Source organism: Lepidochelys kempii, chromosome 1, assembly GCF_965140285.1.
Source record: "Lepidochelys kempii isolate rLepKem1 chromosome 1, rLepKem1.hap1, whole genome shotgun sequence".
Taxonomy (NCBI): domain Eukaryota; kingdom Metazoa; phylum Chordata; order Testudines; family Cheloniidae; genus Lepidochelys; species Lepidochelys kempii.
The window spans coordinates 48,318,753-48,338,540 of record NC_136380.1 but is presented as its reverse complement, the minus strand read 5'-3'; the positions used below and the strand labels follow the sequence as shown (position 1 = coordinate 48,338,540).

General features: G+C 41.7%; 1 protein-coding gene across 2 annotated transcripts in view; it reads right to left on the bottom strand.

Annotated features, from left to right (window-relative positions):
* The window catches only part of LOC140910415 (cilia- and flagella-associated protein 337), a 75,175-nt gene that overhangs the window by 7,229 nt on the left and 48,158 nt on the right, over nucleotides 1-19,788 (bottom strand). For both annotated transcript variants that reach the window (XR_012158578.2, XM_073341210.2), the window contains exons 14-23: nucleotides 19,566-19,671; nucleotides 15,543-15,694; nucleotides 14,935-15,037; nucleotides 13,031-13,137; nucleotides 12,865-12,944; nucleotides 12,718-12,772; nucleotides 11,610-11,655; nucleotides 10,578-10,637; nucleotides 6,212-6,374; nucleotides 3,065-3,160 (exon numbers count right to left, since the gene is read on the bottom strand). Coding sequence is in view for 1 of the 2 variants with exons in the window: in XM_073341210.2 (XP_073197311.1) it covers nucleotides 3,065-3,160; nucleotides 6,212-6,374; nucleotides 10,578-10,637; nucleotides 11,610-11,655; nucleotides 12,718-12,772; nucleotides 12,865-12,944; nucleotides 13,031-13,137; nucleotides 14,935-15,037; nucleotides 15,543-15,694; nucleotides 19,566-19,671 (968 nt within the window). In the remaining variant the exon portion in view is untranslated. The remainder of the gene's footprint in view (nucleotides 1-3,064; nucleotides 3,161-6,211; nucleotides 6,375-10,577; nucleotides 10,638-11,609; nucleotides 11,656-12,717; nucleotides 12,773-12,864; nucleotides 12,945-13,030; nucleotides 13,138-14,934; nucleotides 15,038-15,542; nucleotides 15,695-19,565; nucleotides 19,672-19,788) is intronic.

Genomic DNA, 19,788 nt, shown 5'->3' with positions numbered 1-19,788 from the left:
CTCACCTAGTAGGAAATAATCAGTACACTCCAACCTCTGAGCTCCTCAGAGGTGTTTCTCTGCAATGCACGACCCCTACTACTGTGCATTCATAGAAGATATTAAGTTCTGTCCAAAACTACAACATCCAACTGAAGAGGTGTGACATGCCTTAGATGTCAGAAAAGCACTGAAAATCTCTCTCAAGTGTACAGAATCCATGAAAAAATCAGGTTCCCTATTTGTGTCCTTCCACCAAAATGCCAGGGACTCAGAGCTTCCAAGTCTTCCATCACTAGGTGGATTAGACTATGTACTGTGGAAGCCTACAAATCATCAGAGGCTCCTGTCCCAGAAAGGATCGAGGCAGGGTGCTGGAACAATTTGTATAGTGGGGGTGCTGAGAGCCACTGAAGCAAACTGTAAACCTTGTATGTGATAGAAAGCACTTCAAGCCAGGGGGTGCAGCAGCACCCCCAGTTCCAGCACCTATAGATCAAGGCACACTCCACAAGATCCTTAGTAACTTCACAGGTGGAACGAGCAAGTGTGCCCACTTCAGAAATTTGCAAAGCAGCCACTTGGGCTACACCAGCAGTTCTCAACCAGGGGTCCCAGGCCCCCTGGGGGTCCATGAGCAGGTTTCAGGGTGTCCACCAAACAGGGCTGGCATTAGACTCATTGGGTCCCAGGGCAGAAAGTCCACGCTGCCCTGACCCCAGCACCCGGGGCTGAAGCCAAAGCCTGAGCAGCTTAGCTTTGTGGGGCCCCAGGCAACTGCCCTGCTTGCTTCCCCCACATGCCATCCTGGCAGAAAAAAAGTTGTAATGGCACAGGTGTGCCGTGGAGTTTTTACAGCCTACTGTGGGGGGGCCTCAGAAAGAAAAAAGTTGAGACCCCGCCCGGGTCTACACCGAACACCTTCGTTGGGCACTATAAGGTGGATCTTCTCTCTTCTGCAGCGGCACCCTTTGGCAGGTCAGTGCTGCAGGTGGTGGCCCAGAAATAATACAGATTTTTCAGCAAGCTCACAGAAAGAGGGTTACTTCTTTCCTGCTGAACTTCTGTTTCATAAACACTCCTTTTTCAACTGATCGCTACTTCACAGGCATCCAGAATTGTGGGTGAGCAGGGCTGGGACAGTGGCACTGCAGAGGGCTCCCTGTGCTGCTGCTCCTGCCGCCTTCTCAATTATCCCACCTCCCAGCTATCCGGATAAAATCCGTGTCGCCCATGCTATTCGGATAATCAGGAGTATACTGTATCGTTATATTTCCAAGCATCCTAGCTATAACATGCGCGTAGCTATATCTTAATGTTCAGAAAAGATGCAAACAAGTTTGTTATGACTTATGAAAAAAGGCATAATAATTTTATCATCAATATCGAGGTCTCTCCCCCACAGGGCACTTGATCTACAGTGAGCTAGCCATTCACGCAGTGCTGGTTCTGCCTCCTCATTTCTAGCTATAATATATTTTTAGCTTCTTTCAGTTCAGTGTAAGTACTTTCCTCGGTATTAGTCTTCCATGTAAGCAATTGCTGTAATTGCTATAGGGATGTAATGTGATTGCAAAAACAAGAGGAAGCATCAATCCAAGTGATACAAAAATGGTTAGAGAATCCTGCCATAGAGTAGTCCTAAATTCTATTCTGGGGCAGCTTACTGGCAGCATATGGGATCACTGCAAAGGTCCCAGAGGTTGTGCTGCATAACACAACAGTAATTAGTTATTAATTATTTGTATTATTGTAGCACCTCAGGAGCCCAAGTCAAGTACCAGGACTCCATTGTACTAAGCACAGTACAAACACAGAACAGTCCCTGCTCCAAAGAGCTTACAATCTAAGTATATAACAAAGGACAAGAGACAGAGACAGACAGAGGAGTACAAGGAAACAATGAGACAATACTGGTCAACATGACAGGCTGTGGTCTCAGCACATCAGTGGCCTAACCATGGTCAACATTTTTGTAGGCATCATGACAAAGGAGGATTTTGGAGGACGTAGCTTTGTAGATGTTTACAGGGAACTTCTCCTAAGTGTGAGGGGCACCATGAGGAAAGCATGAAGGTGATTATTTGAAAATTCAGCAAGTGGGCAATGGAGGTTCTCCCATGGGCCAATCAGAGGTGGGAGCTGATATCTCAACAGTAAATGAGAGGGGACAGGCAATGTGGGGACAGACTGTGAAGAGCCTTGAAAGTGAATGCAAGCAGATTATGTTTGATGCAACAGAGAAGCGGGGGCTAGTGGAGGAAAGCAAAGAGGAGTGACATGATCACAGCGATGTACTAGGAAATTACCTTTGAAGCAGTATTTTGAATGGATCTGAGCAGGGCAAGACTGCATTTGTCAAGGCCAGAGAGAAGGATGTTGCTTTAATTGAGAGAAGATGATGAGAACCGTGATGAGAGTTTCAGCTGTACGGATGGATAGGAAAGGCTGTATGCCTACAGTAGACGCTGGGAGTGTGATTCCCGTGCTTGCATACGCACACTCGCGCTAGCTGGATGAGGACTAGTGCAAGTGCAAACAGTAATGTAGCTGCAGTAGCGCGGGCAGCAGCAGTGGAAGCACCGTTTAGTCGTGCTGAATATAAGCCCTCCTGAACCCCCTGGGTACATACTTGGCATGGCTGAGCCATGCTGCTGCTGCCCATGCTCTGCGGCCACCCACACTACTATTTATGCTTGCACTACCTCTCATGAAGCTAATGTGAGTTATGTGCACACAAGGAGGGGAATCACACCTCTTGCTCATAGCGTAGATGTAGCCTTAGAACGATTATGCAGGTTTAAGGAATGAGCTGTTGACGGTCTCTGAAGGGAAAGCTGTTCAATTCTTCTTGGCTGGAAGTTGGTTTCCAGAGTGCAAGGTGTTGTGGGAACTGAGTTGGATTAAAGGCGGCAATTAGTTATGGTCCCAAAGAAGGTAAGGATTGTTTAATGCTCTTTTTCGGGAAAAACCATAATCGTCTGGATTTTTTAAAATCAATTTAGTAGCATGAATCATTTTTAAAAAATCCTATTTCTTAGAAATGCAACATATTGTAATAAACGCTAGAGTTATTAACTCCTACCTTGAGGCCCATTGGAAATAAGAGAGGCTGCTGCTGATTCAAATTTCACTGCGCGAGTCCTCAGAAATACGAGTTGAGTAATACTTGTGTCTACAGCTTGGGAAGGAAAAAGAAGAACAAGATTGATTTGTTCATTCTAAGCCTACTTAAATCTTGAACACAACTTAATTGCTCTCTAGTGAAGGATAAAACCAAAATGTTAAAATAGAATTATATTGTAACTGCAGGTTTTCCAGAGATCAGGGTATTATTTTCCACCATATTTAGATTATAACAATTAAATTCCTACTGCTCTCTCTCTAAGTAGGCATAATGCACAACTCCATGTATTGTCTATACTTGCTTGAGACATACTAAACCTCTCTGTGTGTTGATGACAAATATATCAGCACTGATGATTTTTACTAAAGCTGGTTGGGAAAACTTCAACAGAACAGTTTTCCTTGGGAAAAAACACAGTTCAGTTTAAATAAAAACGCTTTGCAAAATCATGTTATTTTTCATGAAATTACAGAGAAAAGGGGAAATTAGTTAAAAAAAACATTTCTACATTTTCTGAACAAAATATTTTGATTTTTCCTTTTAAAATGATTTTCCATTTTGAATTTTAAAATATTTTATTATATAATACAGAATTATAATATAATAAAGTCAAAAGTCAACTGAAATAAAATGTTTCGATTTCATTGAAACAAAATGTTTGGATAAATTTGAAGAGAATTTTTTTAATCAAAATTTTCTTTCCTGGAGGATTTAATTTTCAGGTTTTGTTCCAATTCAGAATGAACACAAAATGTAGAAATTTCAAAATCCTCCATGAAATGGAATTTCTGTTCTGTATCCAGCTCTAGATTTTACCATGTGTAGTGACAGCCACTGTCTGTTGTCAGAGAGTGTGGGTACTCTGAGTGAAATCTATATAGATTGGAAATGCTTTGGTTCAGGCAGGGAGCATCTTTTTGTTCTGTGTTTGTACAATGCGCTAGCACAGTGAAGTCCTGCTCCATGATGAGGGCGCATAGGTACTACCACAATACAAATAAATGAAATGATCATAAGTATTTTATTAATAAAATATGTTGTGCAATTTTTAATTATGATAAATTAAAGCAATTGTTACATAGATTTCTTTTAACACCTAAAAAGTTCCACCCCTCCTTATGTTAGTAGTTTTTCATTTAATGCAACCTTAGATAAAATATCTGGATGCTAGTGGTGAGATGGTGAAAGGAAGAAAGTACAAATTATGGTTTTGGCAAGAATGCCTTTTTTCTTCGACAGCAATTCCTTTATAATTACTATGGAAAATTTTTCAAAATATTTTCTACTTTCAGGAATGCTCAGAATTTTAGTACACAATAAGAAAACGTCGGTAGGTGTATAGCCGCCCATTTGCATTTCTTCAGAGTGAAGGCATTTGGAAATGTGCCTCATCACTGCTGTATTAATATATGTGTACCTTAGAAAGATAATGTATAGTATTGCAGAGCATGCAGCATGCTAAGGCAGGACACCAGTGATGTGTATGGTACAAGAACCTAGATAAAGAGCCATGACAGAAAATGGTTCTGTACCATTCTTATGTACACAGGATTGAACCGGATGGGGAAGTTGGGTCATTTCCACAGGCCAGGCCAAGCACTGGAATATCAATTTGGGGCCAAATTCTGACCCTGTTATCCATGGCATTAAAGGATACATATGCCCCAAACTCCAGCACAGGGGAGCTTGTTGCCAGCCTGACCGATCCCAAGGTCAGTCAAGTTGGGGCAGAAAGTGATGTGGAGCTGCTCCTAAGCACCAGTTCCATAGTCAGGTCCCATGGAACTGCTGAAAGGACAACTGATTCTGACCGGTAATAGCCTACTAGGGGCCAACAGGCCGTTGAGGACCATTGGAATGAAAGGCACTGTAACCATGCCCCACCATACCTCCCAATGCACCTCTTACACTGAGGAAGGCCAGATATGAGTTATACCAGTGGTTCTTAAACTGTGAGTCGGGACCCCAAAGTGGGTTGCGACCCTGTTTTAATGGTATCTCCAGGGCTGGCTTAGACTTGCTGGGGTCCGGAGCTAAAGTCAAAGCCCAAGCCCCATTGCTCGGGGTCCAAGCCAGAGCCCAAGGGGGCTTCAGCCCTGGGTGGTGAGGCTCAAGTTACAGGCCCCCTGCCTAGGGCTGAAACCCTTGGATTTTGGCTTGTCCCCCACACCTCGGGTGGTGGAGCTTGGGCGAGCTCAGGCTTCGGTCCACTCTCCTGACAACTTAATAACTTTTAACAAAAGTAATAACTTTTGTTGTCAGAAGGGGGTCACAGTGCAGTGAAGTTTGAGAACCATTGAGTTACACCAATCAGGAATTCCACCATGCCAAGGGAATCTCCAGATACCCTATTAGGGCAGCTTTCCATCCCCTTTGCTGCTCTGCAGAGTTAAGGAGACAGAGCATGGTCTGAGGACCTGGCCCAATATTTCCAGAAGAAGGAACTTGTAAATACTATTATACTTTTAAGCACGTAGCCAAAGGACAATTGTTCATTTAGTTGTAATGCTTAAAGAAAGAGATGGCCTTGCAGCTAAGGCAGTAGACGGTCTCTGAAGGTCTGGGTTCAATTCTCTGGTCTGCCACAGACTCCCTGCCTAACCTTGGGCAAGTCATTTAGTCGCTCTGTACCTCAGTTTCCCAGCTATAAAATGAGCATAATAAGCTTTCCTTTGGGTTGTTTATTTAGAATATAAGCTGTTCAAGGGAGGGTACTGTAATACACTACTGTAATACAAATAATTATTCATGTATATGTGTATATATACCCTCTCAAACATATCAAGAAAACATATATAACCAGCTTCATCCTTTGTCCTTGATATTTACTACAAACTATTTGATTTGCTCATTACGTTAGCGATAACAGCTTTAACTAAACCAATGGTATGGCAGTGCTCCTTTGCCCTACCTTCCAATAATTTTATCTGATGTACAGCTACCCTGCTGTCTCCCTGCTCTACTGAATTTATTAAGTGTACTTCTAATAGTAGTTTGCTGTAACATGCAAGGTCCACATCTCTCCAGAAAAGATTTCCAATGAAGGATTAAGCTGGAAAGTGTTTAGGAATTGTTTTCCCTATAGTTTCCCTAGTGAGTACTTACCTTCTATGCCAGCACAGTGAGTGGGAAAAGACGTGTGAAGTTTGCGGTATAGGTGTCCTGAGATCATATTCCAAACAATAATTTCACCATCATAACTGGAGGTGGCAAGAAGAGTAGGTGGACACTGAGAAATACACAGAATATCCTCCTTGTGGCCACAGCTCTAAATGAAAAAAGATGACATCAGAGAAACACAGGCTGCTCCTTTCCCTTTGTTCAGCAAGAGAAAGGGACCCAGGCACGGACTTCCCCTGGCTCTTGCAGCTCACACACAAGAACCTATGTCATCTCTCCAGCCCAATCTCCTACGTAGCATCAGGTGAGAAATTTAAAACAACTGAGATTAGTGTCTTTTGGACCATACATCTTATTTGCAGATGCTTTTCCTCCTCCCATCCCATCAGGGATTACAACTCACACAACTTTAATTATTACCACCTTCTCTCTCTCTCTTTCCAGTAGGGATAAGGAGGTTTAACCGTGCCTAATAGGGTACAGAATGTGAGTGAGGCCAAACAGCAAAAATTAAGATGTTTGTACACTAATGCAAGGAGCCTAGGTAACAAAATGGAGAAACTAGAGTTACTGGTGCAGGAAGTGAAACCAGATATTATAGGTATAACAGAGACCTGGTGGAATAGTAGTCATGACTAGGCTACAGGTATTGAAGGGTATGTGCTGTTTAGGAAAGACCGAAATAAAGGTAAAGGTGGTGGAGTAGCACTGTATATCAATGATGAGATAGAATGTAAAGAAATAAGAAGCGATGAAATGGATATGACTGAGTCTGTCTGGGCAACAATTAAATTGGGGAAGAAAACTATTAGAGCCTCCCCTGGGATAGTGCTTGGGGTGTGCTATAGACCTCCGGGATCTAATTTGGATATGGATAGAGCCCTTTTTAATGTTTTTAATAAAGTAAATACTAATGGAAACTGCGTGATCATGGGAGACTTTAACTTCCCAGATATAGACTGGAGGACGAGTGCTAGTAATAATAATAGGGCTCAGATTTTCCTAGATGCGATAGCTGATGGATTCCTTCAGCAAGTAGTTGCTGAACCGACTAGAGGGGATGCCATTTTAGATTTGGTCTTGGTGAGTAATGAGGACCTCATAGAGGAAATGGTTGTAGGGGATAATCTTGGCTCAAGTGATCATGAGCTAATTCAGTTCAAACTGAATGGAAGGATTAACAAAAATAAATCTGCAACTAGGGTTTTTGATTTCAAAAGGGCTGACTTTCAAAAATTAAGGAAATTAGTTAGGGAAGTGGATTGGACTGAAGAATTTATGGGTTTAAAGGTAGAGGAGGCCTGGGATTATTTTAAATTAAAGCTGCAGAAGCTATCGGAAGCCTGCATCCCAAGAAAGGGGAAAAAATTCATAGGCAGGAGTTGTAGACCAAGCTGGATGAGCAAGCATCTTAGAGAGGTAATTAAGAAAAAGCAGAAAGCATATAGGGAGTGGAAGAAGGGAGGGATCAGTAAGGAAAGCTACCTTATTGAGGTCAGAATATGTAGGGATAAAGTGAGACAGGCTAAAAGTCAAGTAGAGTTGGACCTTGCAAAGGGAATTAAAACCAATAGTAAAAGGTTCTATAGTCATATAAATAGGAAGAAAACAAAGAAAGAAGAAGTGGGACCACTAAAAACTGAGGATGGAGTGGAGGTCAAGGATAATCTAGGCATGGCCCAATATCTAAACAAATACTTTGCCTCAGTCTTTAATAAGACTAAAGAGGATCTTAGGGATAATGGTAGCATGATAAATGGGAATGAGGATATGGAGGTAGACATCACCATATCTGAGGTAGAAGCGAAACTCAAACAGCTTAATGGGACTAAATCGGGGGGCCCAGATAATCTTCATCCAAGAATATTAAAAGAATTGGCACAAGAAATTGCAAGCCCATTAGCAAGAATTTTTAATGAATCTGTAAACTCAGGGGTTGTACCGTATGATTGGAGAATTGCTAACATAGTTCCTATTTTTAAGAAAGGGAAAAAAAGTGATCCAAGTAATATAGGCCTGTTAGTTTGACATCTGTAGTATGCAAGGTCTTGGAAAAAATTTTGAAGGAGAAGGTAGTTAAGGACATTGAAGTCAATGGTAAATGGGACAAAATACAACATGGTTTTACAAAAGGTAGATCGTGCCAAACCAACCTGATCTCCTTCTTTGAGAGAGTAACAGATTTTTTAGATAAAGGAAACGCAGTGGATCTAATTTACTTAGATTTTAGTAAGGCGTTTGATACTGTGCCACATGGGGAATTATTAGTTAAATTGGATAAGATGGGCATCAATAGGAAAATTGAAAGGTGGATAGGGAATTGGTTAAAGGGGAGACTACAACGGGTCCTACTGAAAGGTGAACTGTCAAGTTGGAGGGAGGTTACCAGTGGAGTTCCTCAAGGATCAGTTTTGGGACCAATCTTATTTAATCTTTTTATTACTGACCTGGGCACAAAAAGTGGGAGTGTGCTAATAAAGTTTGCAGATGATACAAAGCTGGGAGGTATTGCTAATTTAGAGAAGGACAGGGATACCCTACAGGAGGATCTGGATGACCTTGTAAACTGGAGTAATAGGAATAGGATGAAATTTAATAGTGAGAAGTGTAAGGTCATGCATTTAGGGATTAATAACAAGAATTTTAGTTATAAGCTAGGGACGCATCAACTAGAAGTAACGGAGGAGGAAAAGGACCTTGGAGTATTGGTTGATCATAGGATGACTATGAGCTGCCAATGTGATATGGCTGTGAAAAAAGCTAATGTCGTCTTGGGATGCATCAGGAGAGGTATTTCCAGTAGGGATAAGGAGGTTTTAGTACCGTTATATAAGGCACTGGTGAGACCTCACCTGGAATACTGTGTGCAGTTCTGGTCTCCCATGTTTAAGAAGGATGAATTCAAACTGGAACAGGTACAGAGAAGGGCTACTAGGATGATCCGAGGAATGGAAAACTTGTCTTATGAAAGGAGACTCAGGGAGCTTGGCTTGTTTAGCCTAACTAAAAGAAGGTTGAGGGGAGATATGATTGCTCTCTATAAATATATCAGAGGGATAAATACCAGAGAGGGAGAGGAATTATTTAAACTCAGTACCAATGTGGACACAAGAACAAATGGATATAAACTGGCCACTAGGAAATTTAGATTAGAAATTAGACGAAGGTTTCTAACCATCAGAGGAGTGAAGTTTTGGAATAGCCTTCCGAGGGAAGTAGTGGGGGCAAAAGATCTATCTTGCTTTAAGATTAAACTCGATAAGTTTATGGAGAAGATGGTATGATGGGATAACATGGTTTTGGTAATTAAATATTCATGGTAAATAGGCCCAATGGCCTGTGATGGGTTTTTAGATGGGGTAAGATCCAAGTTACCCGGGAAAGAATTTTCTGTAGTATCTGGCTGATGAATCTTGCCCATATGCTCAGGGTTTAGCTGATCGCCATATTTGGGGTCAGGAAGGAATTTTCCTCCAGGGCAGATTGGAAGGCCCTGGAGGTTTTTCGCCTTCCTCTGTAGCATGGGGCACGGGTCACTTGCTGGAGGATTCTCTGCTCCTTGAGGTCTTCAAACTACAATTTGAGGACTTCAATAGCACAGATATAGGTGTGAGGTCTTTTTTAGGAGTGGTGGGTGAAATTCTGTGGCCTGCATTGTGCAGGAGGTCAGACTAGATGATCATAATGGTCCCTTCTGGCCTAAATATCTATGAATCTATGAATCTATGAATCTCTGCTGGTGACTCACAGATTTCCCCCCATCCTCAGTTCAGACTGTGTCTGTCTCTCTGACATCTCCTGCTGGATGTCTCACTGAAGCCTCAAGATACTAGACCAGTCAAAAAACGAACTCATCTTTCCTGCAGGATCATCATCTTCTCTCCCTCTCCATTACATCCACAGCCCCACCATCCTCCTAGCCTCACAACCGTGATGTCAGTTTTTTACTCCTCTTTCCTTTTCACACTGAAGTGGCCATCTAATTCTGCTGGTTTTCATTCCAAAACTTCTGCAAAATCAGCTATTCTTCTCCATTCCCAACATAAAAAGCTCCTGTTCAGACCTCGATCATTTCATGCCTCAACTACTACTCTCCTTTTCCTCCACCTTTCCAACCTGTATGACACTTACCTAGTTCCTCTCTAGTCTGCTCAAAACTCAGGTGTGAAAATAATCTATCTAGAATTATATGTTGGGAAGAATTCAAATAAACTGCTCTTTACTAAAGTCTAATTATCTGTGTTCAATCCTATGTTCAATTATTTATCCAGCTTTGTGTCAAATCACATCCGACTTTTTTTTTTTTTTAAAAGAAATTTATTTGTAATACAGAATCAAGATGGATTCTTACTATGTCATCATGCCAATAGGGCTGAGGTTTCTGAAAGTGATGAAGGTCGTCTGCAGAGTCCTGTTCCAAACAACATAGATAAAAGAGAAGAAGTTGGTGTATTTTCAGCATTTTCTCAGCCAACAGGGATTTGTTCTCCTACTAGGTATGTATGTACAGCTCAAAAGAAGTTGAACTCACATGTGCAAAAGCCAAATGGCTTTAAAACGCAAGTAATTCCCACTGATACAAAAGGGAGCAGATGAGGCCCTTCATATTGCTAGAAACAATAGGTAACAAACCAAAAGGTTTGAGAACAGCATGTTTCCGATGTCTATTTAAGTTAATTTTTTAATTAAAATCTGGCTAACTATTATAATAAACATGCATTGCATATTAATAGCAGTATATGTAACAGCACTGCTTGCTAAAGGCTCTTTGATTTGGCCATGTGTTTGATGATGGGCAACTGGATGGCTCACTGATGACTGTCAAATGTAATTTTGCATTTACTTGCTCCTGCAGGTTGCCTAAGGTACTGAATTCAGAAAATAGACAAAATGTCCAGGCCATGATCCTGCAAAGATTTACATGTGTGCCCAACTTTATGTGCTGAGTGGCCATGTGGAATTAAATGGAACTAGTCTCAAGGTGAAATCCTGACCCCAGTGAAGTCAGCTGGTGTTTTGCCACTGAAGTCAATGGGACTAGGACTTCACCCTCAGTGGAATAAGTTACCCACATTATTGTGTCTCTGCAGGATCATATCCTTGAAATTTTGTTTGTTTACTGGGCATAGAACCTTAGGCAACCTACAGAGAGTGAGATCAAGTTTTACATCCCACCTTTAAACGGAGGAGGTTGAGTGTTGGACAACATTTTTAATCTTAGCCCAAAACAGAAATGGTTAATACATCAGTGACTGTAAACAGATTTTTTTCCCCTTTTTACTTTGAATGAGAAGCAATAAACACAAATTTTAAGTGTTTGTTTTAAAATAATAATAATTTTATATTTATACTAAGTCATTTTAGATATATATTTTTCACTTACAAAATACATGTTTATTCTTCTATCCCATCCAACAGCTATGATATACCTACGAGAAGATTTAATAAAGTGTTCAGTATTCTTCTGTTTGATTTTGTATACTAGTTATTTTTTTTAAAGAGAGATGTTTTTTAAATATTACTGTTTTAAACATCAAGGAAATGGGAAAGTTACAAACAACTTGCCAAAATTAATGAAATAATCCACTGAGAACTGCCTTCATGGAATGACAGCACCTATTAGGACAATATTGTGTTTTTCATTATGTTTCTACAGTGGCTAACACAACTGGGGTCCTGGCTTCCATATGCTACTGTAATACAAATGATAACATGGGAGCACTGTGTACTGAGTAGCGGAGCAACAGTATCTGTCTCAGAGAACTAGGGGTCTGTAAGCCAGTAAGCAGATACACTAGCCAGGGAAGGTAAAATAAAGCCAAAACTGCAGTTTGGGTCATACCCTTTTTTTCTGGGCTGGCTTTGTCATCACTAGAGGATTCAAAACAAGAGCAAAGTATCTCAAAACACTTGGTCCCAACCACCAGAGGCCTTTGAAGCTTTCAGCAAGCTGGGAAGAGACAGGACACAACCTTCGCCTTGAGCTGCCTTTCCTGGCTATCTTCGCTAGGCCTCCTGCCAGGTTCCCATGAAGGGACTTCTCTCAGGGTCTTAGGTCAACCCTTATCTTCTCCAGACTGAACCAGGGCATTCCATTATGTAGTCTCCAGCATACAGTAACATACTGCTTAGTCCGCTGACCCCTTTCCTCATGGGCTTTGTCTGGTGACTACAACTCTCAGCAACCCCTGTGCCATGCCCCATCAACAGATGGCCTGGCTGCCCCCATACTTACAGGCCAGTGCTCCATTAAAGGCCCTATAGGCATTCATCAAAGAATGTAACCTGCTTTGTATAGCTGTACAAGTCTGTTTATTTGCACTATGTTTATTTTTTCAGAGGTTGCAGTTCTTTTTGTGGCACAGGTGTGACCAATGCTCCAGTAATCACTTTTTACAGAAAAGAGCTAGCACTTGCCATATAAATTCCCACAATACATATCACTCCCTAGCCCTAGGACAAGCTTCACACCAAGCTGTGAAAGATCTGACCTGCTTCTGTTCACCTCCACGTAGGTGCAGTCACAGACTTCAGCACATTTGTCTTCTGTTGGGAAAAATAAACCAAACATTTATTCTTTTCAATAATTTAAATCACATTTTTCCAGTCTTTCAAATATTTTTAAACATGCTGTTTACCCCTTTTCAAAGTATTCAAACAATGTCCATTGTTGTAATTCCATATTTTCAAGCATCCATCTCTTCCTCCTGTAATTAACCTAAAATGGGATTAAAATTCAATATATTTCCCACATGTGCCAACAATTATATATATAGCTTTAAATAGACATAAAAAGAAACATACCTTCTTCCACTGACATCAAAGGTCAAACAGGTGATTGCAGCACCTCCATGAGCACCACTAAACTCAAATAAATGCTTTCCTGTTTCAAAATCCCACACTTTAACCACCTTTTAAAAGACAAGCAAACAAATAGTGATTGAAGGAGTCCGAAAAGTAGCAGGATTTTTCCATTTTACCCCCTTCAGTCCAGCCTTTCCCAACTGCTTTTTTTTTTTTTTTTTTTTTTTAGCTGAATGGTGTCGCTGCAGGCAGCAGGAGAGCCTATTATTTGATCTCCTTTACTGAGATCTTCAGTGTCTCAAAATGAGCCTTGTAAGGTGCCTAGATACCAATGTGATGTCTGCCAAGTATCTACCTATCCTGGATTGGCACGGATGCATGAAGAAATTTATATAGCACTACTCAACGTGACTGCCTGGATTACCATCTCTTTAATCAGTATCCAGATTTACTCAGGACAAAATTAAGACGACCTAAGTCACGTCAATGTACAGCAAAGGCAGTAATTAAATCTCCTTTGCATGTCCACGCTATGCTCCTTATGTTGGCAGTGCATATCCTCACCAGGAGCACTTGCACTGATTAACTGTCCGTGTGGGGCAATGTAGAATGGCTTCTGGAAGGCAGCAACAGCCGATGTAAGCTACACTGATACTGTGTTGACCTAACTACATCGACCTAAGCACTTATGCCTCTCACGGGCTCAGTGTTTGAGAGAGAAAAAAGAAATACTGACTCTAGAAAGACGCATATTGGGGTGACCTAACTCCTAGTGTAGCTATTGCCTCTCAGTGAGGTGGATTAACTACTCTGATGGGAGAAGCTCTCCTGTTGGCATAGTAACATCTTCACTCAAGTGCTACAGTGGTGCAGCTGCAGCGCTGTACGTGAAGACAAGCCCTAAGTAACATATGCCTCTTCTCAAAAATATGTGAAGTTCTTCTGAAGATGTCACTGTAGCTTACATGACTTGATTTATTGCCTTTAAAATATTTTACAGATTGGCGATTAGCTACACTGGGTAGAGCTGCTTGAAACTTGGGCTTTCTGGTTCGTGAGAAATTGCAACATTTTCAAACTTGATTAAATTCCAAATTTCCAGAATCCAGAATTTTTGACGTTTCCTGTGTACCAGAAATCCTGGAGAAGAAAGAAACCTGATTCTGACATCCTGCATTTCCAAAACAAAATATGCTCTCTGGGATGGCAGTTGCTGACTGCAACTGACATTGTGGTCAGTGTCACTGCTGTGATGAGTTTCACTACTGCTAACAGCAACAGTGAGATTGACAAGAATGCCAACTGCAGGCAGCAGCTGCCCAGACTTTGAGGTCTGTGGCTCCAGGGTAGCCCTAGCATGTGTCCCAGGACCCGAGGTCAGCTGGCTCCCCCACTTCTGTCCCAGGGCCTCTCAGGTCCCAGCTTTGCCCAGTGAGCCTAGAAGCCCTGTGATTTCTAAGCTTCCTGTTGTGGAGCTCGGAACCTAGATTCTGAGTCCTGACTAGAGCGAGGTCTCCCAGGACTTCCAGATTCCTGGCTCTATGGCAGGGAGTCTGGAAGCCCTGGCATGACAGGGTGGCTCTGAAACTATGGATCCTGGAAGCCTGGAGTTTCTGGCCCCGGGCAGTCCACGTAGCATAGCCCTGCAGCAGCCCACAAGGCAAGCTGACAGGGAACCAGGCAGGTTGATTCACAGAAAGTTTGTCGAACCTGACTTGCTTTCATGAAACATTTGGGGTTTAAAGAACTAGCATTTTCTGACAGAGCTGTTTCACTGGAAAATCTCTGACCAGCTCTAGTGATGGGTGTGTTAAAAAGGCACAGATTACATACAATAGATTAGACAGGCACATGGAGTTGTGTCAGCAACTACATTGCCTTTATGTGGTATAGTTTTCACTTACAGATCCCTCTGAGCAGCTCACCACGTGCCTGAACTCTTTGTTGTATTTGCAGCACAGAACGGGCTCCTTATGAGACACGATCAAGTGGGGCTCTGGAGGAGGCCTGTCTCATGGAAAAACAAACCAAAGCAATGCACCATATATTAACCAGACTCTACAAGAGTTGGAGAAAGTACAACAGCATTAAGCATTTCTATGCTATTTCCTCAGTACATCTTCCAAAAGGGGAAAAGCGATGCTGTGAATTTAATTTAAAGATACTGATAGCGGTGGGAAGAAAGAGGGAGGCCTTTGGTCTCCACACCCATCCCATTATTAGTCTGCCTGCATCTATTAGACCAAACTCTAGGGAATCTTTGCAAATAATTCCCACTTGTGCTGCTACCAGTCCCACTGCACCAGCAGCTGTTATAGTGAAAGCCTGAGGGTAGATAAGAAAGGAGGGGACAGGGATCTACGCTACCCTGTTCCCACAGAGGGCAAACTTCTCCAATTATATTTCATATGCTCTAGGTTTCCCACACGCACAAACCTCCCACCTGTTGAACTTTTGAACAACAGCTGAAGAGGCTCAAAACCCCTCAAACTCAAATGAGCTTGCCATGTACCTTAATCTTAGATGAAGAAGAGCAAGTGTATCCGCAGCAACACAAAGCGATCTGATGCCTGGGATGTAGTGGCAAGCAGTGAGCTCTCCCTTAATTCCACTGGTTTTTGAACAGGCTGTAAATAAACAGGTCTGGTCTACAGTATCCCAGATCTGCAGGAAAAGATGTTACACAAACAGAACAAAAATTAGTAGGGTTGTACTCGATTGTCAGACACTCGTCCTCATGCAATTCTAAAATTACACTGCTATGCTTCCCTTCTCACCCAGGTCAAGTATTTATGCATGGCACATACACTGGAAGGTTAGACCCTGACCAACAGTACCCCCAACACAACGCTGCTAGACCAGGGTCTCTGGGTATTTTAGAATCAGAGAAGGGAAGTAAGCAACGAATTACTTACCCTAAAAATGCTGTGTTACTTTTCCACAGAAGGGAACAGCTACCACAAGATAGATTATCCTCTCCATCTCCATCTCTCCTGTTGGAGCCGTTCCTCTTTGTATAAATACATACATACATACTCACAGGGCCAGAGAGATTGACTCTATAGACCAGAGGCAAGGGCACTCACCTGAGATGTAGGAGACTCAGGTTCAAGTCTCTGCTCCAGTGAATAATTAATTAGCTATACAAAGTGGAGCTGCTTCAAGAGGGGCGATTGAGAGAGACCAATGCCAGGATACCCCATAGCCTGGTGGTTATGTTATTCCCTTGGAATACGTAAAACCCAGGTTCAAGTCTATAATGTGAATCAGGTAGAGCAGGGACATGAACTCAGGTCACCTACCTCCTAGGTGAGTGCCCAAACCACAAGACTATTGGGTATTATATACAACACGCACATGCTAGTCTAAGAATCCCACTGGGCTTAGGCACAAACAAGGGCTCTAAGCAGCTAGTTAGCTGTGGTGCAGCATCAGGACTCAGGCCCCTTTTTGTGCATACCCACTGGTCGAAACTTAGACAGCTAGTGGACTTTAGGCACCTGCAGGGTTAGGCAGCAGCTGAGTGGTGGTTTTGAAAACGTCAGTGGCACCTAAGTGTTGGATTTAGGCACCTAAGTAGCTTTATAGGTCTAATCCTGAGAGTCTTTCCACTGACTCTAGCCCATACTTGGTGAAAGTGCTCTGAGATGAAAGGTGCTATATAACTGTAGGCTACTGTTTGTGATTTTCCTTCATACCAAGTATGCGTAATTCATCCTTAGTATATACCCAGTGAAGTCAGTGGAAATATACCAGAGATTAATTTAGCCCTATATCTAAATTAATCTTCAGTGTATGTTTACTGACTTCAATGGATACACACTAAGGATGAATTTGGCACATATGGTATAATGGAAAATGATGAACAATAATTTACATTTATAAAACAAGTCAACCCCTGCATCGTGTTTTTACAAATTCTGAATAAAATTTTAAATTAGGGGCAATTAATAAGTTAATCAAACAGAAAAGGTGCTCACAATGGTTGTACACATACATGGTTCAAATGAGGTACAAACTTGGAGAAAAACAGTGGAATCCTCTGGAAACACAAAAGACCCACACAAACACCAGAAGATGTCTGTGATTATAAAGTGTGGAGTAGAGTTCTAAAGACATGCCACTGGAGATTAAATAGGTAATTAAAAATAATAATATAATAGTGCTTGCTAATATAGCAGTCAGAAACATAAACTTAATATTGAAGTCATACACTGGAAGAAGTGCAAAAGCTAATATTATTACTATAGACAGAGTTGGTAGAACTGCCTATTATTAAGGTTGCTCAACCCTTTCCATTATAAGACCCTGTTTTCAGTGACTTATTTTAGCAAATTTTAACCACTTGAGTTAAAGTTTTCCATGCTGAGTGTCTGCATTAAGCTAAATATTTTGGAAAATTTCAGCCAAAATGGTTCAGCAGTTTCTGAGAACAAGGGTAAAAAAAAATGTGCTTTACTCATGTTAAAAAAAATCTATCAAACTTGTCTTTGGAAAGCTCTAGCTCCTCCATACTTTGGAAAAGGTATTCTTTAGATTTAGCAAGGGGCTGGGCTTTTGTGTCAGGGATGTGCTTTTTGCCATCCCTGTGAAAGTCTGCCAAATTTGGCAAAGTTATAAGCCTTCTTTTTAAAAAAAAAAAAAAATCACAGTTCGCACATGCTAAACAGAGATTAATTTTAGCAGCTAATCTCCCTGAAGATTCCACCCACCCTGGGCATGCTCTAGCCCAGGGCTAAGTAAGACTTTCCCTGCAACTGCAGCTCTTGGCTGCTGTGGGCCCTGCTGGGTCTGAGCACCTAGACTTAGAGCAGGGAGACCGTGACACCCTGCTGGGCCCAGGCAGCATGGAAGAGGAAGCTGCCTGATTCAAATACAGAGGGGACAAAAGATTAACCTATTGGGGCTTGGGAGAAGTAGAATGTGACAAGGAGCTGGGACTTATAGAAACTGGAACTGGAGAGATCCAGGAGTAGGGGACTGGCTTGTCAAGGAGACTGGGGATGAAATGTTGCTGGGGCCACGGGGAAGATGGTGGCAGGCAGTGCAGAGGAGTGAGAGTAGGACTTGCTAGGCAAGAAGACTGGGGGTGGGATGAGAAATCTGAGGAGTGGAGACTGGGACTGGCTATGCTAGGAGAATGGGACTTGGAAAGGGATGAGAAGCCTGGGGTATGGAACAGACAGGACTGGGACAGGGATAAATTGAAGGGAATGGGGCAGACGGGGTCACACTTCAGGGGAATGCACAGAAGAGTCTGTATCACTAGAGCACACTCCCCGTCAAAGCTTGAATGGAGCCCAAGATCCCTGAGTCGGTCACACACTGGGAAAGTGTCCCATTCTCCTGTAGTGCTTGTCTACACAGATGATGACAACCTACTACTGCTACCAGTTGTCCTGTTAGCTCAAATGGTAGAGGTCTGTGCGGTGGATCAAGTTCCACCCCTGCTGATGACCCATGCAAATGTCAGTATGATTTCATGTGACAGAGTTTCAGGTTTTTTTCAGTTAGCTTTTTGAAAACCTAAGAAATTACACACAAAAATCCACATTACAAGGTTGCAAAGTCAAGCACTCAAAAGTTAGGAAAATGCCAGAATTAATGAGGCCCTGGGTTGAACAAGAAGAAAGCAGAATATTTGATAGCTTCTCATTAAGTGAGCACTATCCATTCTGTGCACTGAATGAGGCAAAAGAACTGTGGGAAAAATAGTATGTGTATTTAAACTAGTCTGCCTGTGCAGGAGAGCCCAAATTCAGGTTGCATGAGAAAACCTTAATTCCAGCATTTCCAACTTTCATCATATTATTTTAATGTATGGTGGTTGTTTTTTTGTGTAATACACACATGTAATATATGCCTGGTTCGGGAGATTTCAGCAAAGGAAGAAACAGAAATACCTATCCTAGAGACAGGTTTCAGAGTAACAGCCGTGTTAGTCTGTATTTGCAAAAAGAAAAGGAGTACTTGTGGCACCTTAGAGACTAACCAATTTATTGTTATTTCCCATCCGATGAAGTGAGCTGTAGCTCACGAAAGCTTATGCTCAAATAAATTGGTTAGTCTCTAAGGTGCCACAAGTACTCCTTTTCTATCCTAGAGAAAATACCATAGAAGCAAGATCCCTAAATTAAAAAACAAAACACAAAGTCACTTTCTAAAGTAGAACAACACTTTAAAAACTTCAGAGTACTAGATCCTTGTTAAAAGTTTTATCATAATTTGTGAAACATTTAGCAACAAATGCATTTAATACAACTGAACTGAAAACCTAAGAGACTGTTGACTCATAGGAGTACTTGCTGGAATTGCTCTGTACATTGATCTGTCTAAGGGCCAGATCCAACTTTAATTTCAGTTGGAGTCTTTTCTATTGACTTCAGTGAGAATTAGATCAGGCCCTACATTTCTATACTGTACTATTATGTATGTGTTCATGTTTATTAGATTGAACATTATTTATATTTATTTCCACGAAAACAAAAAAGAGAACTGGGGTAGGATATCAGACACTTGCTATACACAATGAGACCTTAATAGTGTTGTCTGTGGATATGGAAAATATTTTCGCATCTTCTGCAGCTATGGAGAGGTAACAGACTGGCGCTGTGTGGCTTCTGAGCATGCCTGTTGGTCGGCTGAAATTTAATAAGAACAGTTCAATATTAAGCGGTTTCAAATTGATCGCTTTTTATAAAACAAAGTAAAAATAAATGGGCTGGAATCTGCTACTAGTTGTATGTTTGGTGGGAATT